Genomic DNA, 24,385 nt, shown 5'->3' on the forward strand with positions numbered 1-24,385 from the left:
AATGTAGTTGTGATACAAGATTTATTTATTCACTGATTTTTGATGATGGTACATGGTTTATGTTCATGAATATATGTATGATGAGAGGATAAATTATTTGGCCGATAGCCAATCATTTCAAAGAAAAATCTTTCTTTTTTTTTTTTCTCATCGGCTTACCCCACATGTACTGGATTGAATTTATAAAATAGATGACGATGCATTTAGGTGATGATTGACATGATATGTCAAAGTTCAGATAATGAAATAGTAGTAAAAAAAACAAGCAAATGTGATGTTTTTGAATTTTTCTGTTTTCTGCACAAAAATGGAAAATGAAGAGTAGATCAAAACAAGATAATATACACTAAGAAAGGGTCTTTTTTCTTCATCTCAGCCACCTTGATATCTTTTTAGGATGTACACCCGCGGTGTTGTAGATGTGCATACACACAAAAAATAATCGGCGCCCGCCACAGAGCACAAAGGGTCGAATGATCCAATCATTGGTTGGCGGATGGTAGGCGGACACTGGATGAAAAAGAGTGATACGACCAACCCAATTTTTTGTTTCATTCGTTCCTTAAAAAAGAAAAGATTGTCGTTTTTTTTTTCTTTTCTTCTTTTTCTTTTTTTTTTTCTTCAATTTCTACCTTTTTTTTTTTTAATTTTATAATATGTCAGTAGCTGAACAACAACAAGTCAATGAAATCGTTGATGTAGAAGCCAAACAACAACAAGTGGCTGTCCCTATTACTGCTGCTCCTACTATCGCTAATCCTGGTCCTTTGGGTCTAAGCTCTTTTGCCCTGACTACTTTTGTTCTTTCTCTTCACAATGCTGGTGCTGGTCTTTCTGCATCAGGTCCAAGCAATGTTGTAGTATCTCTTGCCATGGGGTACGGAGGTTTAGTTCAATTACTTGCCGGTATGTGGGAATTTCGTACTGGTAATACTTTTGGTGCCACTGCCTTCTCTAGTTATGGTGGATTCTGGTTATCTTATGGTATGATCTTTATTCCTGGTTTTGGTGTGATTGATGGTTATAAAGGTGACACTGTCACCATGGATCAATCTATTGGTATTTATTTATTATCTTGGGCCATCATGACTGCTATCCTATTGATTTCTTGCCATCGATCTTCTGTTGGTATGGTTGCCATGTTCTTCTTTTTGTTCATCACCTTTGTTCTCTTGGCTGCTGGAAAATTCAACAATAGTTTGAGTTCGCAAGTGGCTGGTGGTGCTTTTGGTGTGGTTACAGCTGTCATCGCTTGGTATAATGCTCTTAGTGGTTTACTCACCAAACAATCCTCTTACTTCCAATTACCCATGGGTCGTTTGAACTAAATGTCAATTTTCTCTTTTGTTTACTGATCAAGCATCCATATACCATCTCCCTTGTCTCTACTCCTTTACGTTATATTATATACTCCATTAGTATTCGTAGTATCATTTATTTATAATTAGTTTAATTATTATTATTCTTTTAATCTCTCTTTATTTATCTATAGTGGATGCCACTTTTTATTCTATTTTTTACTATCTGAAAACAAATAAATAAACTTTTTCTTCTTTTTTTCTTTTTTTTTTTTTTTAAAACTAAAATTCATGATGGGAATACACAATATGGAAAATGATACAACATGGTCACACAGCAGATTCTACCTTTACCAAACTTGTCCATGCCTCATCCTCCTTACTTCCCATCATCATCATCATTGTCATCATTATTTCAAACATTGAATGTATATCATATATGCCAGTTTCTTTTATTCATCATATATAGAAATCAAAAAAAAAAAACGAATAAAGAAATCAAAGATCACCCATCATCATATATAAAAAGCCAAAAAAAAAAAAAATGAAGAAATCAAAGATCACTCATCATCATCATATAAAAGTCTATTTTATTCAGTTCAAATCAGAATCTAAAATAATCATCATAATAAAATCTAAACTAAAACTTGTTACATATGGGTCAATCATGAGTCGTCATCCGTTTCTTCATCTTCTTCAGCACCAAAAAAGTTAACGCCTACCCAGTTGACAAAACCTCCATCCACGGTATCGTTATCTTCAGTCAATCGTTGGAATAGATCTTCATTGCCACCAGCACGTTTAAGCCAAGAGGTAAAAATTTTACGAGCATCTGCTTCCTTGCCATCAACATCAGCCCATGCACCCAGCGCCCAAGTAGCGTACGACCATCCTATCCATCCAGCGTGCTGTTGTGCATCCGTCTCCACTGCCTGTTTATAATAAAATTGAGCATTCTTCAACAATTGTACTTGATTGCGTTCCGCCACTGGAAGTGGTAATTGTGCTCTTGCCATACTGATGTCACCTGCCTTGTTCAAGATATGCAAATTTTTGGATTCAAGTTTCAATGCCTTTTGGAATGCTTCGGATGCCTTGCTGTAGAGTTGCCATATATCCTTGCCAGTTGCTTGGGATAGAGATTTTTGTTGATCAGCTTCGTCCACGATCGCTTGTGCATATCGAGAAAGCACATCACCTTGATCACATAATGCTTCTACATTCTTGGGGTCCAGATCTTCCGTCACACGCTCTAGAGGTATCAATGCTTGCTCATATAAATGTGCATCCACCTTGCCAGTCGCCAAAAAAGCACGGTCTGCCAACGCACAGTAGCTTTGTCCACGTTTAAGTAAAAGATGTGATCTTGCCTTGATATATTCCTTGTCTGTCTCGTCCGTTTCCGCCAACCATTTTTCCGCTCGTGATAGCTTCTCCCTAGCTCGACTAAATAGCTTTTGTGAATCTGCATAGACTGCCATCATGGATGCCATCGTCGTCATTGCATCTGCCGTTGAAAGAAGTGTATCAATCAGTGAATAAGCTGTTGTCGCCTCCATCTGTGTCACCGTTGTGAATTGATTATTATCTTCCGTTGTTCCTTTGTCATTTGTGATATCCTTTTCGACGTGCTCATCTTTGTGATTTGCGGTACAAGCATCATTTTTCGTTGTTTCTGTCGTTGTTTGATCTCCTTCATTCTTGTTATTTTGGTATCGAAGATATTCCTTTTCTTGCAATTCATAGACAGTATCAAACAAAGAGATGGCTTCTTGTAACGCTATAAATAAAGATTAATATATATATCATCAACTTCCACATTCAACATGGATCATCCTATGTAAACCATAATCCTCTCTTTTTTTTTCTCTCTCGTCTATTCATATACCTAAAGCAGATTGTGTATAAGCATTTTCAATCTCGGAAGACTCTTGCAATAATTCGGATCGTAAATGTAATGCTTGAGCCAAATTAAATTCCACATCAGTCTTGTTGTGAGATTCTAACCTTAACGCGTGTCGAAACCTTTCGATCGATTCATCCAGTTTGATCAATTTTTCTTCAGGAGCAGCATGAGCAGGTAAAAATCCAACAAGAATAAACAAAACACGACCCCTATTATAAATAATGGTTATATAAATCGTCAACAAGTTTGTGCATGTATATTACCAATTGTAAAGACAATCTGCATCTTGATCATTCAAAGCATGGGCCTTGCTATACATATCCAATGCACGTTCATAATTGCGTTGAGCACGATCACCACTGGCATACCGTTCTCCTTGTTCTTCAAACCCAACAGCATCTAAAATAATATAAAAAGTAAATATAGCCGTTCGATCATTTATTTTTTTGACATACCTTCCATAAATTCTTCAAAAGTAGAAGGTTCTTTTGACTTTTTGGATTTTGACTTTGTTGCTGCTGTTGTAGGTTTCTTTTTATTGTTATTAGTTTGGAATCTTCCCATGGTTTCAATCGAGTGAAAAGTGAAAAAAAAAAAGAAGAATAATGAAAAGGAAAAAAAAAAAAAAAAAAAGGAAAAAAAAAAAAAAAAAACTTTTTATGGCGGATTTTCAATAAGGTTTTAACTTTTGTATGAAATGATCAAAATAAGTTTTGTTTTATTATATATACAATACTACATACAAGATAAATGAAATAAAAAACTAAAGATATATACAAAAGAGGGGTAAAGAGCTTCGTATTTTCATTCTTGATCCAGTAATTGAGCGTAATCATAAAGAGGACCAGGGTCTTGTTGATTGGTAGCTATTCTTTGTAGATAAGGCACAGCGAGGATTTCATCTATGGTCGCACGTTCTCTTGAGCTTGGTTTCAACATCATCAGCATGATCCGTCGAATTTCCAATGGTACAGTTATCAATTGTTGCTTGTAATTAGAGAAATCACCTAATCGAAGCATTTCCCAAGAATCACCAGTTGACGGTAATTGTACTCGAGTTACCATTTCAAATATAATCAATCCCAAACTAAAAAAAAAAAAAAAAGATGATGAGTTTATTTTTTTTTCCTTTCTCTTTTTTATAAAACTTACCTAAATACATCAGCAGGTGCATCATATTCTTCACGTAATAAATCAGGTGCCATATAATGTCGATCCCCTTCACCTTTGAATTCATAGGCGTCCAATGGTCTACGTATAGATGTTCCAAAATCACCAATCTTTAATATTCCATTTGCATCAATCATAATGTTACTAGGTTTCAAATCCATATGTACTAGTCCTGCATGATGTATATCTTGTAATCCCTACCAAGCCAAAAAAAAAAAAAAATCAATTCCTCCTCTTGTAACCTCTAGGTACCTTTTGCAATGATGATTATTTTTACCATAGCCATTTGATAAATCATATGCCAAGTAATCGATTCATCGATCGTTTCTTGTTCATCTTGTAAATAATCCGCTAACCTGTCTCAATAGGAAAAATAAAAAGTCAGTTACATTGAAGGAAATACACTATTTACTTACGTAGCCACAGCAATATCCGTTTGTAAATATAAATAACCATCTTGTTCCCAGGCACTGAAAAGATTCAAACAATAAGAAGAGTGCTGTACCATTAACATATTCCTGACCTCTACTAATTGTTGCCATCTATGAGAGTAATGGAAATATATATTAAAAAAAAAAAAAGATGAATAATCCTGATATTTTCCATCATCACAAAATAAGTATCTACCTGTCACTAAAACTTTGGAAGGGCACCTTGAGTTTCTTGATGGCAAACACTTCATTGGATTCAATATTCCATACTTTCCAAACATCAGCATATTCGCCTGTACCAATACGATGAAGTACAGAAAATTTGGTATCAAAATAGGAAGCTGTGGAAAGAATAGGTGTCATCGTATCATTACCATTGTCGCTGTTTTCTTGATGATTAGAAGATGGTGGTGGAGATGGTGGTACAATATCAGATCGATCGTGAGCATCATGTGTATCGAAATAATCCAAGGTCAAGAAATGAGGCCAAGAAGTCAAATAGGTTGGTTTGGCAAGAGCAAGGAATTGTTGTCGTTGCTGTGGAATAGAAAGTTTCGTTGAGAAAGACATACTGACATAATCTGCTTGACTGGCTGAGAAAAACATATCTACTTCATCTATTGGTTGTTGTCCACTTATAGGTTGTTCACTGTCGCCACCATCACCCTGAACATAATCATCTGCCTGGAGAAAATCTTGAAGTAAAGATCTTTGCAAAGGTCGGTCGGAAAAGAATGAGGTGCTATGTTGATGTTGTTGATGATTGTTTCCTTGTATTGAGAAAAACTCTTCGCTGGAATTCAAATGGTTGCTATTGCGCCGTCCGCAGCTGATATTGTTAGTGCTGTTACTATTATTGTTCGCGTCGTGTGTTGCTGTTGGATCCATATCAGGCCATCCAAATTCTGAATAATGTGTCCCATCCTTGTCCTCATCCTCGTCACCGTTCATATATCCATAAACTTCACTAGTGTTGATACCCGTCATTGATACATCTGCCGTTGGACTACTAAGATAGTTATGTCGTGAATTACCCACAAATCCTTCCCGTTGTCGTAAGAATGCTGCAGATGGTGATGGAGAAGGTGGTGATAGTTGTTCGTCGTTTAAATCATAGGAAGAACTAATATCTTTGTTGTCATAAGGGTCATCAATATTATTGCTAATGTTGTCATCAGTTTCTTCAATGTCATCGTTGGTATCTTCATCACTTTTGTATGTGACTTGATTCACAGGAGACACAATGGGATTAGAAACTTCCTGATTGAAGGTATCTACTACTTTTTTTGCTGCTGCTGGTGTTTGAGACGTACGTCGTTTCTTTGAAGGAGAGTTGATGGATACTGAAAATTCCTCTGTTTTTGTACAATAACTGGGAGTTGGTCTCTTGTTGTTGTTGTTCGTTTCTTCAGGATTATCTTGTTCCTTGCTATAAATTTTGCCCATGGATCGTGTCCTACGTTGATTTGAAGGAAGAGAAGATAATTGTTTGGGACTAGCAGTAATGGTGGTCATTATTGTTGGTTTTTTTTTTTTGCGTGTGTGTGAGTCTTGTTGTGTGTTTTCGTTTATTATTGTAATTACTTGTATCGAATCCAACTGTTGTGCCGTCCTCAAAGTGAATGGTTTTTTTTTTTAGAGGAGTCTACTCTAATGGTGTCAGAATGACAACACAAACAGAAAGATATAAAAAAAACTTGGAAAAAAAAAAAGATGTCTTTGCTATATAGAATAAAAATAAGGAAAAGAAACAAAAAGGAACGAGAAAAAAACGGGAGTCAGTGTCTGGATTTAAACCTGCTTTTTTTTTGTAGTGGTGTACCGCGTTTTTTGAACTTCCTTTCTTTTTTTTTTTTTTTTTTTTTTTTTTACACAATTGACACTTGTGCATAATTTTAGGAAGTCATTTTATTTCGCCTGGATTAGGACATACCGGTAGACGATTATCTTGATACGCAACAAGAGCCATCTACGGGGCGATCAATGCAATTTTATAGATAACAACAGTGAGGTTCGAACAAAGCTATCTTTCTTCTCTTCCTCGATGGTTTCTTCAATGACATACAGAACATGTTACTGGCAATGGAAAATGGGAAAATCACGTAGCGACGATACCAATTTAAGCGAGCGAACAGATCGAATCGACTCTCAAGGAATCATCACGACAAGAAACGCAGTTGAAAGTACTTTATTTACTTAGTATAGTTTATACGAATAAAATGACTTTTTTATCATGGTAACTTTTCTCTTGTTTTTTGACTCCCTATCGTACCATCATATACCATCCATTATCACATATCGACGTCGTCAAAGAGAATAATCTGATAGATATGAGCTTTCAAAGTTCGTTTTTTTTTTATTTATTATTATTATTATCATTATTTTCATACATATATAATAGAATCAACTATAATATACTATTCTAATCCTAACAATTTATTATTGATAAATGATAAATCGGAAAAAGAGACCCCAGCTTGTCATCATCAATCCAAGTAAAATGGCACCATAGAGATAGTTCATTTTCAAAGGTGTGTCTTCCATAGCATCGTACTTGTTTGTGTTGAGATCCATCTTTTCCCTTCGTTGAGCCAGCACCGCCGATTGATCCAATAGATGACTGTAACAAGTGCGATCCAAAATCCAAAGGACAAGCCCAGCCAAAGTAGAAAGAATTCCTACAGCGAGAAAGAAGATCACTACACCAGAGTATCCTTTATTTGTATCCTGATCTTGAATCCATCCTGTCAAAATATCAAAAAGCGATGCACCAATATTCGTAGAGCACTTGATCAATCCCATGCCAGTTCCCACAAAGGACAATGGTAATAATACAGGAACAGAGGATACCAATCCTACTGGACCAAGGGCAAGACTGAGACTAAAGGAAAGCATTCCCATCAATGGATGCCATTGGGTATAATCCAGAAGATACATTGCCAAAGTAAACGTCAGGCCACTTCCAATCACTATCAAAAGACAAAAAAAAAAAAAATTCAGTTTCCTATTTTCATTTTTTCCTTTAAAAAAAATATTATTTGCTTACTAAGAAGAGTTCTTTTGCCATATCGATCGACAAAAACACCAAGTAGAGGCATGAAAAAGATAGGTAGGACTTGAGCCACGCTTGCAATGGCGGCAGCATCAGCATTATCGTATCCAAAACGGAATTTAACCAATTCACTATCAAAGGAGAAAAAAAAAAACAAAATAACTACAAGGAAGGGAAACTTTTTTTTTTATTTACCTGTTGATATGTAGAAAAGTGCCCCATGAACCACCTAAGAGGAATTCAATCAATACCACGATCCAATAACCATGAGGCAAATATAGTAATTTGGACCAATGGAAAGCTTTTTTCTGTTTGATGGTTTGAATATTTCGACATTGATCTACATTTGAGACAGGAGATACTTTGTGTAATAAAGCAATGTAGATCAGATTGATAACCAAAGAGAAGAGACAAAGCAAAGCAGAAAACTACCAATAAGAAAAAAGAAAAAGAGGTAAATAAATAAAATAAATAAATAAATAAACAAGCAAATCAAAAAGGGTTTTCCGAGTAGATGATATGAATATTTCCGATATCCTTTCTTTTTTTTTTAAAAAAAAAAAAAACTTACCCAAAAACCATATCCATACCATCCAGACCAATTAGCGATAGGTACCACAGTAGCTTGAGCCAAAAAGGAAGCTAAACGACTGACGGTCAACATCAGAGCCACCACAGCTGCCAAACTACGTCCACGGAACCATTGACTTAGAATCGTTTCTTGTACAATCACCACACTACCACTTCCAATACCATATAACACACGTCCCGTCACCATGATATTCCAACTTGCGGAATGCGTTGACAAAGCCACTAATATATTACCAGATGTGATCAGGAGGGTTGCACACACGGATCCAGGAACGGTACCAAATGCATCGATAAATACACCTCCAAGCATAGGCAATACTGTGTTGACAATAGCTACTGAAGATTGTAATACGCCATACTGTGAGTTACTAATATCAAATTCCTTTTTTTTTTTTAAAAAAAAAAAAAAAAAAAAAAAGGTAAGCATCAATTATTTTTTTTTTGGATATCTTGCTTTTGTTGAATGACTTACTTGTTTGATCGTGTTTTTCATGGCCCCTAACGTATGTGCAGCAAAGTGACTACCAACTAGAAAAAAAAACAAATAGAGAAAAGAAGGGTCAAAATTTCAAGTCAAAGGTATTCAAGGGTAAGAGAGGATAATCATTTACCTGCTAAAAACAAGGCACATAGTAATGCAATCGATTTATATTTCCAAGGTTGATCAGATAACTGACAATAAGATGAATTTTGATTATCGTTATTATCTAAAGAAGAAGACGGTGGATTGATTGCTGTGGAACAACAAGCGCCAATATCATTTCTGCCTTTACAACATGGAGTAGACGATATAATTTGTTGATGATGACGAAGTAAAGGAGTCTGTTCTGTATCCATCAGATATGTAATAAAAAAAGAAAAAAGAAGAAAGGGATAGAAATGTGATATTTACAATATAATATAAGAAAAAAAAAAGAAAAGGAGGAAAAGAAAAGAAAGAAAAAGGAAAAAGACAAAGAATTTGGAATTTAGTCATTTTTATGTCTCCGCTAATGAGGCAAAGGGTTTATTGTAGTTCACGAGATCAAGTCATCTTGTTACATGATGCGATTTACCATTGGTAACGTTATTCTATCAGGCATTTATAATATAAATAATCTTTTTATCTAAAACAAAGGTCAAGGGGCGTGCGCGTGTCTTCATAAAAAAAAAGATCTGATAAGAAAACCATCTGATTACTTTCTTTTTTTTTTTTTGGTTTGGACACCAACCTATTATTGGGTCTCAATTTATTTATTTTTTTTAGTGCAGGATATCATCATTTCAATATCATCTTTTTCCCTTTCTTTTTTTTAAATATGATGATAGACTAAAACTCATCTTACTTTATACCCACATGATGATAAAAACTTCCTTTAATCCACATGATTACTATCTTTTCCATAATCCTATTCAATTTTACTAAATATCTATTTCGGAGGGACATGTGTCACAGACAGATCGGGGAACAGAATCATCAGCCAATCCAAACAATCCAAATACCCCCACTGACTTTATATTTTATTCTTTCCTCTCTCTCTCTCTACCTCGTTTTCTTTAATCAAGATTCTTTGTTTCTCTACATTCATATTAGAAAAACATGACACAAGAGAAAGAAGGTACAGTTGAGAAAAATCTTCATGTTGAAAAAAGAAAAACTTACAATTCACTCACCTCTTTTTTTTTTAAAAAAAAAAAAAAGTATCGACGTCAAGAACATCAGCTGGCCTGACTTTACAACAAAGAGCTCACGTGGTGGTAAATGGATTAGGGGCAGCAAGTTGGTTCTGGATCATAGTGATGGTGTTATATCAATGGTTCCTTGTTGACCAAGGAGTATGGAAGGGATTACCAGCTGGATTGCAAACCTGTGTTGATGGTGTAGTGTTGTATAGCGCCATCCTGGATACGAGTATGCATTACACTGAGGATCTTTTACTATGTGTACAAACTTTGATTCGACTTTTCGTCCTGTTTGGAATCATCACCTTGTTCCCGTCCATCCAATCACTCAAAATCTATTATCCCTGTTTATTATTCGTCTGGGCTACACAACATGTTGTTCGCTATAGTTATGATGCTTATCAAAAACTCTCTGATTTTCCCTCTCTCGTCCATGCTCGCTTTGCCTGGCCCTTATATTTGGCTCCTCTTGGTGTCGTGTTAGAAATCATGATGATGTATACTGCTTTGCCTTTGGCCAAGGAATGGAACAGAACATATGGTCTTATGATGGCTTTTGGTGGTCTTGCTTATTTACCAGGTAAAACAAAAAAAAAAGGATGGATGGATGTATATGTTTACTAAAGTATATATGGATGTGGTTTTCTCTTATAATGATTGATAGGTTTCCCTGTCTTATATAAAAATGTCTTGATTGAACGACGAAGATATATCCAACGCCTATTCCTAGAAAAAAACAAATGATAATCTTAGTATAATCCTTTTTATTTATTTATTTATATTCTCTAATAAAACATGTCTGTATTTTATTTTTTATTTTTACTTTCTTTTATCTTGTTGTAAAGTGGTTCTCTTTTATGTTTATGGATGATATTTTGTAGAATGACAGTCAGATCATGTATTGATATATAGACTACATCAATTGTAATAGATGGTTTTGCTGAAGACAGTAAGGATGATGGAAAATATTGACAAGTATATTAATGTAGCATGTAAAATAAAAAAAAATGATTTATTTGAAAAAAGATGGATGATACTATAAAAGATTCGTAATAATGAGAATAATATAGTAAAAATTGAAGGAAAATGCAAAAAAAACAACAAACATAAATTTCGACTAAAGAAAGAGGACAAGACTAGAATGTTATACTACATGGATACATCAACAATGCCACCAATACTAATTGCATAACTAGCTTCGTTTTCAGGCATATCTGGTGAATCATAAATCTTGGCTACACGCTCTTCTCCGCGTCCTTTTCGTAAATAAATTCGAGTAGCCGATCTAAACAAGTTGATTAGTACAACTATGATCTATTTTTTTTTCTGTTATTTTAATTCTGTATACGTACGCATGAGCCAATATATGTCCACCTACAGGTTTTTTGGGATCAGAAACAAAAGTCATTCCAGCTAAAATAATTCAATACAAAAAAAAGAAAGAAAAAAAAAAAATGATGAATATCGACCAATATCATATTAATTTTATTATTACCGCCAGGATCAGAGGAAACTTGATTTGTCAAATAGACCGCTACATTGTATTCTTCAGAGATCTTAATCAGTCGACTAAGCATTTGGTTAAGTTTTTGTTGTCTTTCAGCTAGTTCACCACGTCCAGCATAATCACATCGAAATAAAGCAATAATGGAATCCACTACCAATAATCGATAGGCACCTTTTTCTTGTACAAATCGTGCAGCAATCTCTGTCATCAAATCCATCTGATGATCACTGTTCCAAGCACGGGCTACGATGATGTTTTCCAAGCATTGTTCCGCATCTACTCCAAATCGTTCAGCAATGGCACGAATCCGGTCAGGTCGAAATGTTCCTTCTGTATCGATAAAAGCTATATATAAAATAAAAGAGATTATTTGGATGAATGACTTTTTTTTTTTTAATTTGAATGTTATTTTGTTACCTGCTTTTCCACCAGCACCTCCACTATGAGTAGGTAATTGAACTTGAACACATAAAGTATGTGCCAATTGAGTCTTTCCTGTACGATATTCACCAAAGGCTATAATAACAAAAAAAAATCGGACTGATTAATATTAATTCTTTAGATGGAACTACTTTATAACATCACCTTCAGTAATGGACATGGTTTGTATTCCACCACCCAACAAAATATCCAGTTGTTGACTTCCTGTAGAAATTTTCAACACTTGTTCTCGTTTTTGAGCCACTTCTATACCAGATAAAAATCCAGAGTTCTAAAAAGATAAATATATATATATATATATATATAGAGAGAGAGAGAGAGAGAGAGAGAGAGAGAGAGAGAGAGAGAGAGAGAGAGAGAGAGAGAGAGAGAGAGAGAGAGAGAGAGAGAGAGAGAAAGAGAAATAGGAATAATAAATTAGACGTGTAGTAAAACTTAGAAAAAAAAAACTTCTTTTTTTCCAATTTACTTGAAGTTTAGCAGCTGCGTCTTTGATTTTGTCCACTTTTGCTTCCGATAATCCTTTAATTCTCAATAAATTCTTCTTGGTCATCATTTGCACACCCTATCAACAAGTTGTATAGATTAATATTCAGAAACCAAAAAAAAAAAAAGGAAAAAAAAATAAAAGAGAATTTACACTAATAGTACAAATACCAGCATTTTTGAGTTTGTTGATATCCACCATAGTAATGCCTTGGGTCTATATAATAATAATAATAAACAACTAACAATAGAACAATCCCCAAGTTCCGTCATACCTGTAGTTCTTCTACTTCAGTATAAAATATCTAAAGAAATAAAAATAGTAAGTATCATATCTTTTTTTTTTTTTTTTTTTACTTGATCCATTGTTTCTTCGTCTGATGAATTGATGTCATTTTGATCTACAACTACTTGATCGTCGCTCGCGGTCACAGAAGCTGCACGTTTTGGAGTCATGAGAGAGATGGGAGAAGCAGTGTTAAAAAAAAAAAAATATTGGAAAGAAAGACGAGAAAACTCGAAAAGAAAGGTGAAGCGCATGAAATGGGTTCTTTTTCAGCCTCCGGCTTATAGTGTGTTCATAATAATTTAACCGTGATCAATTATTATGCTCTTAATAAAAACTATACTCTTACAAGTAGCCTTTTATTTTATGAGATATGAATTCTAAATACTATTTTATGACATATAATGATTGGATAATTGATTTGATTTAATAGAATAATCATGATTATTTGATAACTTCAATCTGATTGGAGGAAAACAACAGCATAGAAGACACTTTTTTTGGTTTCTCTTTCTTTCGTTTTTCTTTCTTCTACAAAACACAAAAAAAAAATCATTTGGTTCTTTTTGGCTGGTTCCTTGTTGATATCTTCTTTCACTTGGTCACAGGCGACAGAATATAGAGCAATATCTTAAAACCTTATTACTATACTTTTAAGACCCAAAAATGGTTATGCAAAAAAAAAAAAAAGAATAATGTGATAATCTGTCATTTTCAGATTGGTAAGCCGAGGAAAAAGGTACATCCTGATGATGATTGGAGTGGGGTGATTTGTCAAATCAGATTCCGATTCGTTCCTATTTTGAATCAGTATAAAAAAGATCGGGTCATATTCATCCTCTTTTTTTTTTTCTTTTTTTCCTTTTCCTTTTTAACTATACTTTATTATTATTTTTCTCAAATCATTTACTCATGTTCTCAAGATTATTTATTGGCATTCGCGAACAATTTGGTAAAACTGTCCCACGTCAAGGTCGTTCAACTGCTACCAACATTGAAGAAAAGTCGATTAAAAAATATACAAGGACACCTACTTCCTATCGTCGACTCAACACAGCTGATGATTTTATACGACAGGATCTTATCTCTGGCTCGTGGAATTAAATCGTTACCTTTCTTCTTCTCTTTATTTGTATCATATATCCTTGTATAGCTCTCTTCTTCTTTTTTTTTTTTTTGTATATTCCCTTCTTTTTGTTATCAATAAACCAATCATCCTGTTTTCTTTTTTATTATTATTCTTGGAAATTGTTGTCCTCACCTCCCTCGATCTTATACTTTTGCAACTCGTTCAAAAATCGTCGTCATCATCATACCAAATTTGGACTGAACGTCTATAAAGATATTCTTTTTCATTTGTATGAGTGACAATTTATACCGTTACCACCTAATTGATAGGGTAAATTAAAAAGATAAATATCGTCATTCCTCATTCAATAATGATCATCATCCAATAAAACTACCACCATTCAATTCTTAAAAAAAAAAAAAAAAAAAGTAGTTTAATATCATCTAATCCCATTTTATTGGGTGCAATGATCATCAAAAAATTTCATCGATTTTTCTGAAAATTGCCTGATGACCCCCTGACGATTTATTTCCACAGCCAAAGTTTGGCTGAGGAGTTTCAAATTTTGGCTGTAAACTTCCAAAATTTTCAAAAAAAAGAATCAACAGCTTTAATCACTCTTCCAATCCCATTTTAAGCTTAAATCAATCATCATACAATATAAACACCATTAATAAAAAATGTATACATTATTTATGATTACTTCTTTTTTTTTTATTAATGTATCAAAACATATTTACTACTAAAAATATCTCGTTAAATGAACCAAGTTAAAAAGACAACAGGAACAAAAAGTAAACTCGAGGTGAGCATAAGAATTCAATCAACGGAGTTTCTTTTTTTGTCTTTTTCTTCTTGATTCCTATTTCTCGGCCCGTCTTTCATTGTCCTATAAATATCTTCTTCTTTTTTACATCTTTACATCATTCTCATGGGTGCTTCTTCTTTTTCCTCTTTAAAGAAAAAGAAAATACGAATGTCTCAACAAATCAACACCAATGTCACACCTTCGTTTTCTTCTCAAGAAAAGTCAGAATCAAATATGTATGAAGGTCGATCTTATCACAATACAGATTCTATCTATTGGTTACCTAACGATAATGAAGAACTTGATAGATTAATAGGGGTAAAATACAACTTTTTATTTTATTTCTATATTCATATTTTATTCTTTCCTTTTTAGCAACACTTTGCCTTGAAGTCTTTATTCGGTGGGTAAGTTCAATGAATCAAATCAAAAAAAAAAAAAAATTTAAACCTGATTTGACTATACACTATTGATAGGAATTTCAATACCAAAGTCTTGGATTATATGTCAATGGAAGATCGTACTACTAAAGTACTGGATTGTGGATGTGGTCCTGGTAAGTAAATTTCTTAAAATAATTGATCTCTTTCTTTGTCACTCATAATTTCTATCTCATTTCTTTTCCTTTTTTTTTTTTTTTTGGGTTGTACAACTACCTAATAAGGTACCTGGATTATGGTAATGAAATGACAAATATATTATAACGTTTTATACTAATGATGATGGATGTTTTTTAGGATGTGGCTACCGAATACCCAAATATTCAATTGACTGGTATAGATATTAGTGATGTATTTCCAACTGTAAGTTCTCTCACCAATAATAATAAAACTAAAAAACATCTAATCTACTTTATTGATGGATGAATAGAGTATACGTCCTCCCAATGTCAATTTCTGCCTGGGCAACTTATTGGAACGATTACCATTCGAAGATAACACATTTGATTTCATCCACGTTCGCTTATTCATCGCAGCATTACGAAAAGAAGAATGGCCTCTTGCATTGGAAGAACTTTTTCGTGTGTTGAAACCGGGTGGTATTCTGATATCTACTGAATGTAGTCAAATTGGACCAGGTCGTGATTTTATCAATGAATTTGCTATTCTCATTGCTAAATTCATGGAAAGTCGTGGTCAAGAACCTGAAATTGCTGCCATGTTACCTGATCTACTTGTCTCCAAAGGTTATGAACTTATTGATTCTGTCAAGCAAGTTATCAATCTAGGTAAGAACAGATAAATTAAAAAAAATGAAAAGAGTGTTGATCTTTTTTTTTTTTTTTTTTTGATAAAGGTGCGAATGATTCACTAAGTCGTGAATTCTTATACGATGTGATCAATTTGACGCGAAATGCCAAACCTTTTATTGCTCCTCATCTGAATCTGACCACTGATCAAGAATACAACGATATGGTGAACAAGCTGACTATTGAATGTCAAAAAGAACCTCAAGCCCAATGGTCATTTACTTCAACTGTAGCTAGAAAACCTTTGTAATTCTCCTCCTTTTTTTTTTTGGAACAAATCACTTCTTTATGATATCCTATGTCTCTCTTTTTTTTTTTTTTTTTTTTTTTTTTTGTGGAATCCATCCAACCACACCAATAAATGATTTGTATTATTTGATTATTATTATTTATTTATTTATTTTTATAATTAACCAGAAATATCAGGGTGACTATTTTGTGTATATATACGAGCACAAATATGAGACCTTTTTTTTTTCCAGTAAAGGATGATCGTTGTGATTGGTCGATGACAATGATGAGGAATGATAATTATTAAATAAAAAAAAGAAACTGGATGATGGCGATTCCCTCTTTATTTTGAGGTACAAATCTGTGTTGTGTGATATCTCATTCGAGCAGGGTAAGATATGGAAACCAAGGAAGAAGACACTAAAGTTAAACATTAAATTCGACCGAACTATACCTTATTCTTCAATGATATATGGTTCTCTTTTCCTGGTAAATGAAATGCATGATCACCATGTCAGATGATATGCTGTTATAAATGAAATCACTCTCTCGTTTCAAACACACACACATATATATATTTGTACATATACTGAAATAAGAAAATAAAAAAAAAATAGAATACGAAACAATTTTTATTCAACTAATAAAGACTACACTACATAAATAAGCCTGTACTGTCATTATGAGAAGATGGAGGAGGAAAGATGGAAGGATGATGATGAAATGGGGGTAACAATGAAGGATGTAATGGTGGCACGGGATGATGATGAGGCGGAGGACGAGGAAGAGGGAAAGTATTGGGACCAGCCGATGGGTAAGTTCTATAACGAGATGAAGAGGATGTAGAGTGATAACTGGAAGGAGGAGGATGAGATGATGATGATGATGATGATGATGACGGCGGTGGTTGTAATGGTAAACCATGAGAAGTTGATGATGTTGATGAAGCCACAGGCGGATGACTGTTGATGATTTGTCTTCTCTTTTCTCTTTTCATTGATGGTGGAAAAGAAGAAGAGGAGGAGGACGACGACATAAGAGAAGGAGGAATCGCATAATATGAATGTGATGTAAACCCATTGTTGATACTACTGTAAAAAGGAGTCGATGTTGATGAAGACGGTGGTGGCGGATGATGAGACGGCGGTTGATTCCATGATAGCTGTTGATTCGTCGTTGCCGATGTTGGTGGTACCATGCGTGAAATAACCATAGAAGGGTGACGTTGATAATAATATCCTTGTTGATGATCAGTAGGCCATGGATATTGCTGAGAAGGCGAGGATGAATTAGATGTTGAATGTTGAGAATGTCGTTGTTGGTCAGGTTCTCTTTGTGATAATGGTCCTGGTGCTTGTGGTCGTCCTGGTCGATGATGATGATGATGATGATGATGACGATGATGATGATGATTTTGTTGTTGTTGTTGATGATCCAGTCTTGCATCACTTTCCTCATCTGATCTACCGTTGCTAGCTGAAGAGTAAGTATCATCACAGTCAGATGATCCTGCCGAAGAAGAAGAAGATGATGATGATGATAGCGAAAGCAGAGCTGATACAGTATCGTTTTTATTCTTTTTGGGTCGATGTCTGATCTTGGTTTTGGTACTGTGACTATCGTGATCATTATCGTCTTCCATTGCAGAATGATATCCATTTGGTTGATCCAGTAGTGGTAGAGATAATAGACTAAGAGGTCTTCTTGATGTTTGCCCTTTATCATTGTTGTCACGCTGTCTTTCCTCTGATTTTGATCGATAACGCCTTTGTTGTTCTTGTTGCTGACGATGTTGCTTTTCTTGCCGTTCCAACTGTTGTGTAAAATAAGCCAACTGTTCACCCGTTCTTTGAATATCATCCAGCATCCTTTTTTCCAATTGTCGTCGTTCCACTTCCTTTGCCAAATATGCCATTTTCTCTTGTTCACGTTCTTTCTGGATTTGCTGAATCTGATCCTTCAAAAGTTTCAATGTCATCATCCACTGTTGCGAATTCATTGTTTCTTGGTGAGAATCTATGTTATCATTTTTTGTTGTAACTTTATTGGAGGATGACGATGATGATTTTTGTTTCACCAAACAGGGTATCCCGGCATTAGGATGAAGTGATTCATTGTTGTTGTTGTTGTTGTCATGTGGTGAAGGTATGATGCCAAGGGTTGTACCGGCTTCTTTTGTTATTGTTGTCTCGTCCAATGATGATATCGATAAGTTTGAGGTTGCACTAATAGAAGATTGTGTTGCAGTATTGGATGATTTAATAGATGAAGTATGTTTGTTGTCATCCACACCCACAAGATCGAAGAAAGATGAAGATGATGGCGATGATGATGGGAACAATGGTGCAGAAGAGGAAGGAGATCGTAGTACAAGAGATGGTTGATATACGCCATTGTCTCCGTTATCGGCTCCGACTTGATGATTTTGATGCTTGTTATCGTTGTCTAATTGCTTTGTTGGTAAGGGTACTGTAATGGTATTGTTATTGTTGCTAGTAGTGTCAATAAGAACTCCCTGTTGAGACTCTACTTGCACATTGGACATGACCATCTTGACTGGAATAGGTTGGGCAACTGCTTTGATAGTACGGATTTTGTATTGATGTTGGTCAGTGGTAAATGAAGGTTGTTGTGGTTGTGTTGGTACATGATATAATGACGGTGACGGTATCGACATAGAATACCCAAAAAAAAAGGAGTCAATAATATATATATATATTATATATAAAAAGGGAAAGAAAAAGAAAAAAAAGAAAAGAAAAGAAAAGAAAAAAGAAAAAAAAATTAAAAAAGAGATGGGCGTAAAACATATCAGATAAACAAAATGGGAAAATTTTTTTTCTGAAAAATAAAACCTTTAATTGATCTACTATATTATAAAAGTGGGGAAGAGAGAGTATGATAATGATGACAAAACTATATAAAACTAAACTAAACTAATCTATTGACCACCCATTTCCTTGGCAAGTTCTTCAGCACGCTTGATCACATCAGAGATATCACCTTGCATATAGAAAGCAGTTTCGGGAAGAGAATCATGCTTACCACCGAGGATTTCTTGGAAAGAGCGGATGGTATCTTGAAGCTTGACGAGACGACCTTCATAACCAGTGAAAACTTGAGCAACAGCGAAAGGTTGAGACAAGAAACGTTGGATCTTACGAGCACGTTCGACAACCAACTTATCTTCTTCAGACAATTCATCCATACCCAAAATGGCAATAATATCTTGAAGAGACTTGTAGTTTTGAAGGATTTGTTGGACATCAGTAGCAACCTTGTAATGTTCAGCACCGACAATACGAGGATCCAAAATACGAGACTTGGAATCCAAAGGATCGACAGCAGGATAAATACCCAATTCAGCAATAGAACGAGACAACACAGTGGTGGCATCCAAGTGAGCAAAAGTAGTAGCAGGAGCAGGATCAGTCAAATCATCAGCAGGGACATAAACAGCTTGCACGGAAGTAATGGAACCATTCTTGGTAGTAGTAATACGTTCTTGCATACCACCCATATCAGTGGACAAAGTAGGTTGATAACCTACAGCGGAAGGAATACGACCCAACAAAGCAGACACTTCGGAACCAGCTTGAGTGAAACGGAAAATGTTATCAATGAAGAGCAACACATCTTGACCTTCTTCATCACGGAAGTATTCAGCAATGGTCAAACCAGTCAAAGCAACACGAGCACGAGCACCAGGAGGTTCGTTCATTTGACCAAAGACAAGAGCACACTTGGAATCACCTTCGAGTTTAATGACACCAGTTTCCATCATTTCATGGTACAAATCGTTACCTTCACGAGTACGTTCACCGACACCACAGAAGATAGAGTAACCACCATGAGCCTTAGCAATGTTGTTAATAAGTTCTTGAATCAATACAGTCTTGCCGACACCAGCACCACCAAAGAGACCAATCTTACCACCACGAGCATAAGGAGCCAACAAATCGACAACCTTGATACCAGTTTCCAAAATTTCGGGAGTAGGGGATTGATCAACGAATTCAGGAGCTTCAGCATGGATACCACGGTGGGTCTTAGCGTTAATAGGACCACGTTCATCAATGGGTTCACCAATAACGTTGATGATACGACCAAGCACTTCCTTACCAACAGGAATAGTAATAGGAGCACCAGTATCAACCACCTTTTGACCACGGACAAGACCTAATGAATATAATAGTAATGATGATCATTTTTTTTTTTTTTTGGTGTGAATACATAGACTATCACTTTCTTTTTTTTATCCCTATTTATTTTTTTTCTATAGGTTACATTACCTTCAGTACCATCCATAGCAATAGTACGAACGGTGTTTTCACCCAAGTGTTGAGCAACTTCGAGGACGAGACGACCACCAGCATGATCCTTGACTTCAAGAGCGTTCAAAATAGCAGGTAGGTTTTCTTGTTCGAATTGAACATCAACAACAGCACCAATGACAGACCTATATCAATGAAATTAAAAAAATTAATTAGTTTAAAAAAACCTTTATAAAAAAAAAAAAAAAAGTACCGAATTTGACCAGCAGGAGTAGCTTCAGTAGCATATTGACGACCTTTGAATAAACAATAATAAAAACAATCAATCTATAGTCTCGTATTATTCGTTTTATTGTTTTACCCTTGACAGCGACAGGTTTCATACCAGCCTTTGCAAGAAGAGCAGCATTAGCCTTTTGTTGACGAAGGGCACTTTGAGAGGCCTTTCCAAGAAAACGAGTAAAATGCATCGTGTTTAAAAAAAAAAAAAAAAGAAAAAAGAAAGGGGTTGAAAGAAAGATGTCAACGACGCCGGGGGAGGAAAGAAAGAATTAAAAGAAAAAAAATCGCACCTTACCAATTCTCAATTTTTTTAACCCCGGCTTTTAAAGATCAATTAAAAAAAAAGCCACTCACTCCATCACGCGCTTAAATGAATGTATCAGCTTATATTATATTATCATCACTTATTAGCTCTTTTTTATTGGTATAAAAAATATATATATAAAAAAAAAAGTTAAACAAATAAATAATAAGAAGAAAAAAAAAAGAGAGAGAGAAGAGTAGGGAAAAGAAATCAAATAGAAATATATATGTACAATAAATAATACAATTAAAAAGAGGAGTCTAATCTAATAATCCATAATGTCTTTGCTTGGCCCAACGTAAGACTTCCATGGTTACCTTGTTTGGTTGAATATTTTCTGTCTTCATTTCTTCATAAACACGTTTAACTTGATCCCATTGTTTCGCCTTGGCCCATGCTCGCATAACAATTGTGTAAAGTGTCACATTGATCTTGATACCATGGGTTTGTAATTCCTTGAGCATATTTTCGCAAGCATGAGGATCCGGCACAAATGCATGAGCTAACATCAATGTTGAAAAGGTCACCAAGGTAGGCCTGATTTTCTGTCTGATCATATCTTGATATACTTGACTAACCATTCCAATATCATCCCGTCGTAAATAGGCCCGCATAAATGTGGTATATGTGTATACATTATTGCAAGGTTGAATGTGATCACCCCAAAGTGGTGAATTTGTATTTGTTGTTGTTGTTGTTGTATTGGAATTCACCATAGATTGGAATTGTTGATAATAGGAATTAATCTTTTCCAAATCGGTATTCCCCATCATTGCATTGAGTAGAGTATTACGAGTATGTTGAGTCGGAATCAAAGAATGATGATGTTTTTCTTCATGTCGTTGGAAAAATTCTCTGAAGAGTTGAACCGCATATGCATTGTCTTTGTGTTTGACATGAATTCCCATCAAGGTCGTTGCCACCACATTGTTGATATCCACTCCCTGTTGCTTCATCCTATCAAAGATCCGCCAAGCTTCATCCACCAATCCATCATCGCCTAATCCATGAATGAAGATCGCATAGGTATATACATCAGGTTGTAATCCAGCCTCTGCCAATTTACCCCAAAATTTGACTGCCGTTTCCATATCTAATTTCAATACAGAGTGATGCATCAATACGTTGTATGTCACCAAATTGGGCTGCACCGAATATTGCATCATTTTCTTGAATAGTTGTTCTGCCTTGTCCACATTGCAGTGTCGCATATATCCGTCAATCAAGGTGGTATAGATATAGACATCAGGGGATATGTTGTTGCGTCGCATACGTTTCAACCATTTCATCGCACGTACCATATCAGATTGTTTGCTGTATCCATGAATAATCATCGTATACGACCGTATATCAGGTTTCAATTGTTGTTTCTCCATTGTACGTAACCACTTGATTGCTTTATTTTGTTGATCATTCAATACTGCAAATAGAATATACTTATTGTAGTCTTCCACCGTCTCGGGTAGTTTTTTTGGTAGTTTGAAATGTTTGCCAAGTACCCATTTGTCCAGGAAGGGTCGATACACAAAACCATTTATTCTTTTCTTTTTCTTGTTGTTGTTGTTGTTAATGTTGCTGTTATTGATACTGTTTTTTGTTGTACTCTTTGGAAATTGATTGTCATGTTGTATATCTTCAAGTAATATATCTTTTGAAGGAAGATAATGGTCATAATCCAAGGTGGCTGAAGAAGATAATGAGGAAGCAAAGTTTGTTGTTGATCCATTACAAATAGCAGGTGATGAGGAGGAATAAAGTCGATAAGCCATTAATTGATGTCTTGATATTCCAGAAGTAAAGAACCAATATCCTGATATTCGCGAAGATGTTGACCAACTAGAGTGTTGATGTAATCTTGTCCAATGAGTTGTTGTCGTTGAAGTGGATGGATGAGTTGATATTGATCTTGATACAATGGCACGTAATACATTGACAATGACAGATTGAGGATAATGAAGATGATGGGGTGACATTGTATCAATAAAAAAAAAGAATGGGAATCGACCGGGGTGAAGAGAATTATAGTAATAGAATGCAATGGTAACAAAAAAAAAAAAAAAGAAAAAAGAAAAAAAGAAACAACGAAACGAGACGAAACGAGACGATCGTTTATTTTCTTTTTCTTTAAATTCGGAATAAGTGGAAGAAGAAAGAAGAAAAAAAAAAAAAAGTAAAATGAATGTAGATCTTTTTTTGTTGACAGGAGAGAAAGAAGTATGATAATATATTGATAGAAAAAAAAAAAAATCAGGTCAAAAAAAAACAAGGCTGGCTGAGAATGAAGTGACTTGCAACTGACCTGGGCTTTACCACCATGATCCTTTCTTGTCATCCCATAGGTTATATATATATATATATATATATAACTTCTAATATCATCATTATGATCATAATAATTTTTGATGAATGAAGAATCTAAAAGGTAACAAAATCATCATATCATTATCATTATTTCTCGCCATGGAAAAACCAAGAAAAAGAGAAGAGCCAAGGATTCTCGGCAAGGTCTCATGTCCCGCTTTTAAGGTTCTCTCCTTCCTTTTTCGACAACTCCTCTTTTTTTTTTTTTTTTAACATATCTCATCCTGGAATGGTTGAGGATATGTTCACTGTGCCTTATGCCAGTTGGAAATTTTTTATTGTAAGTTGATATATCTTATAGTGATCACTTATCAATTCTTTTTTAAACACCGTTTTTTTTTTTTTTTTGATGCATATAAATCTTCGTCCTTTCTTTCATTTTTCTTTTCCTTTTCCTTCTATTCACTTATAATAAAATCTTGTTTTAGTATTTCTTCTATTGAACAATAAATGAATCCCATCAGAGTAGGACTTATGCAACCCACCCAACAACAACAATCAGCAGACTGTGATGGTTGGCGGGATAAATTAGTAGGAAAAACCGTTGTAGATGATGAAACTATCACTTCTCTTCCTGAAGACAAGGTATATATAAAAGTAAGATATGAAAAGGAAATAACTTACTAATATAGTCAACTTGATTTAGATTGTACGTAAAAAGGATTTACCTCAATTTCATCGTGTTCTTGCTCCTAACTCGATAATGACTATGGACTATCGACCGGAACGACTCAACATTCATGTGGACGCCAATCAACAAGTCAAAGGCGTCAACTATGGTTAAATGACCCAGACAGCATTCCTTTCACTCTCTTGGCTCTATATTGTAGTTTATTATCCTTTCATAGTTATTAATCTCTTTATGTATAGTATTCCGTTATCTTTTGAAATAAAAATCTTCTTTTATTTTCATTCTATCATTAATTAGTCTTCCTTCCTATATTTCTTTAGTAGTAGTAATATAGTATGAGGAATCC

The 24,385-nt window shown here is 34.8% G+C and overlaps 12 protein-coding genes across 12 annotated transcripts; 4 read left to right on the top strand and 8 right to left on the bottom strand.

The window, feature by feature from the left end:
- The first annotated feature begins 634 nt into the window (after positions 1-634).
- On the top strand, positions 635-1,532 carry BX664DRAFT_339188 (GPR1/FUN34/yaaH family-domain-containing protein). The gene has a single exon (XM_051546585.1). It carries the CDS (start codon positions 657-659, stop codon positions 1,326-1,328), a length of 672 nt encoding a protein of 223 aa, XP_051397496.1. The 5' UTR covers positions 635-656; the 3' UTR covers positions 1,329-1,532.
- A 333-nt stretch (positions 1,533-1,865) lies between these two features.
- On the bottom strand, positions 1,866-3,800 carry BX664DRAFT_339189 (uncharacterized protein). Its single transcript, XM_051546586.1, has 4 exons — positions 3,660-3,800; positions 3,468-3,603; positions 3,187-3,413; positions 1,866-3,078 (listed from the first exon to the last, which is right to left on the bottom strand). Exons 1-4 carry the CDS (start codon positions 3,766-3,768, stop codon positions 1,964-1,966), a joined length of 1,587 nt encoding a protein of 528 aa, XP_051397497.1. The 5' UTR covers positions 3,769-3,800; the 3' UTR covers positions 1,866-1,963.
- Positions 3,801-3,890: 90 nt separating this feature from the next.
- BX664DRAFT_184385 (kinase-like domain-containing protein) lies at positions 3,891-4,943 on the bottom strand. Its single transcript, XM_051540031.1, has 4 exons — positions 4,791-4,943; positions 4,652-4,730; positions 4,357-4,571; positions 3,891-4,291 (listed from the first exon to the last, which is right to left on the bottom strand). Exons 1-4 carry the CDS (start codon positions 4,886-4,888, stop codon positions 4,009-4,011), a joined length of 675 nt encoding a protein of 224 aa, XP_051397498.1. The 5' UTR covers positions 4,889-4,943; the 3' UTR covers positions 3,891-4,008.
- Positions 4,944-6,567, bottom strand: BX664DRAFT_184383 (uncharacterized protein). Its single transcript, XM_051540030.1, has one exon. The coding sequence runs from the start codon at positions 6,318-6,320 to the stop codon at positions 4,998-5,000; it is 1,323 nt and encodes a 440-aa protein (XP_051397499.1). The 5' UTR covers positions 6,321-6,567; the 3' UTR covers positions 4,944-4,997.
- Positions 6,568-7,144: 577 nt separating this feature from the next.
- BX664DRAFT_339192 (major facilitator superfamily domain-containing protein) lies at positions 7,145-9,370 on the bottom strand. Its single transcript, XM_051546587.1, has 6 exons — positions 9,060-9,370; positions 8,921-8,976; positions 8,429-8,830; positions 8,053-8,285; positions 7,852-7,988; positions 7,145-7,774 (listed from the first exon to the last, which is right to left on the bottom strand). Exons 1-6 carry the CDS (start codon positions 9,283-9,285, stop codon positions 7,245-7,247), a joined length of 1,584 nt encoding a protein of 527 aa, XP_051397500.1. The 5' UTR covers positions 9,286-9,370; the 3' UTR covers positions 7,145-7,244.
- A 604-nt stretch (positions 9,371-9,974) lies between these two features.
- BX664DRAFT_361136 (tyrosine phosphatase-like protein) lies at positions 9,975-10,932 on the top strand. The gene is made up of 3 exons (XM_051548224.1): positions 9,975-10,046; positions 10,130-10,690; positions 10,775-10,932. Exons 1-3 carry the CDS (start codon positions 10,028-10,030, stop codon positions 10,852-10,854), a joined length of 660 nt encoding a protein of 219 aa, XP_051397501.1. The 5' UTR covers positions 9,975-10,027; the 3' UTR covers positions 10,855-10,932.
- A 327-nt stretch (positions 10,933-11,259) lies between these two features.
- Positions 11,260-12,849, bottom strand: BX664DRAFT_267461 (meiotic recombinase Dmc1; the record flags this gene model as incomplete). The annotated part of the gene is made up of 8 exons (XM_051540950.1): positions 11,260-11,395; positions 11,463-11,523; positions 11,606-11,962; positions 12,119-12,133; positions 12,203-12,329; positions 12,528-12,623; positions 12,699-12,761; positions 12,820-12,849. Coding segments are annotated over 8 exons (885 nt in total), but the record flags the coding sequence as incomplete, so codon positions are not given.
- A 1,811-nt stretch (positions 12,850-14,660) lies between these two features.
- On the top strand, positions 14,661-16,261 carry BX664DRAFT_339205 (S-adenosyl-L-methionine-dependent methyltransferase). The gene is made up of 7 exons (XM_051546588.1): positions 14,661-15,025; positions 15,083-15,114; positions 15,184-15,263; positions 15,372-15,385; positions 15,445-15,510; positions 15,578-15,935; positions 16,004-16,261. The coding sequence occupies exons 1-7, from the start codon at positions 14,831-14,833 to the stop codon at positions 16,204-16,206; spliced, it is 948 nt and encodes a 315-aa protein (XP_051397503.1). The 5' UTR covers positions 14,661-14,830; the 3' UTR covers positions 16,207-16,261.
- A 531-nt stretch (positions 16,262-16,792) lies between these two features.
- Positions 16,793-18,934, bottom strand: BX664DRAFT_339215 (uncharacterized protein). Its single transcript, XM_051546589.1, has one exon. It carries the CDS (start codon positions 18,862-18,864, stop codon positions 16,843-16,845), a length of 2,022 nt encoding a protein of 673 aa, XP_051397504.1. The 5' UTR covers positions 18,865-18,934; the 3' UTR covers positions 16,793-16,842.
- BX664DRAFT_284604 (ATP synthase subunit beta) lies at positions 18,933-20,880 on the bottom strand. Its single transcript, XM_051541640.1, has 4 exons — positions 20,823-20,880; positions 20,715-20,757; positions 20,480-20,646; positions 18,933-20,366 (listed from the first exon to the last, which is right to left on the bottom strand). The coding sequence occupies exons 1-4, from the start codon at positions 20,842-20,844 to the stop codon at positions 19,129-19,131; spliced, it is 1,470 nt and encodes a 489-aa protein (XP_051397505.1). The 5' UTR covers positions 20,845-20,880; the 3' UTR covers positions 18,933-19,128.
- Positions 20,881-21,156: 276 nt separating this feature from the next.
- Positions 21,157-23,103, bottom strand: BX664DRAFT_339216 (uncharacterized protein). The gene has a single exon (XM_051546590.1). The coding sequence runs from the start codon at positions 23,018-23,020 to the stop codon at positions 21,308-21,310; it is 1,713 nt and encodes a 570-aa protein (XP_051397506.1). The 5' UTR covers positions 23,021-23,103; the 3' UTR covers positions 21,157-21,307.
- Positions 23,104-23,836: 733 nt separating this feature from the next.
- On the top strand, positions 23,837-24,325 carry BX664DRAFT_339218 (uncharacterized protein). Its single transcript, XM_051546591.1, has 2 exons — positions 23,837-23,993; positions 24,055-24,325. Exons 1-2 carry the CDS (start codon positions 23,859-23,861, stop codon positions 24,190-24,192), a joined length of 273 nt encoding a protein of 90 aa, XP_051397507.1. The 5' UTR covers positions 23,837-23,858; the 3' UTR covers positions 24,193-24,325.
- Positions 24,326-24,385: the final 60 nt, after the last annotated feature.

The sequence above is a fragment of the Halteromyces radiatus genome (assembly GCF_025201355.1).
Source record: "Halteromyces radiatus strain CBS 162.75 chromosome Unknown BX664scaffold_7, whole genome shotgun sequence".
Taxonomy (NCBI): Eukaryota; Fungi; Mucoromycota; class Mucoromycetes; order Mucorales; family Cunninghamellaceae; genus Halteromyces; species Halteromyces radiatus.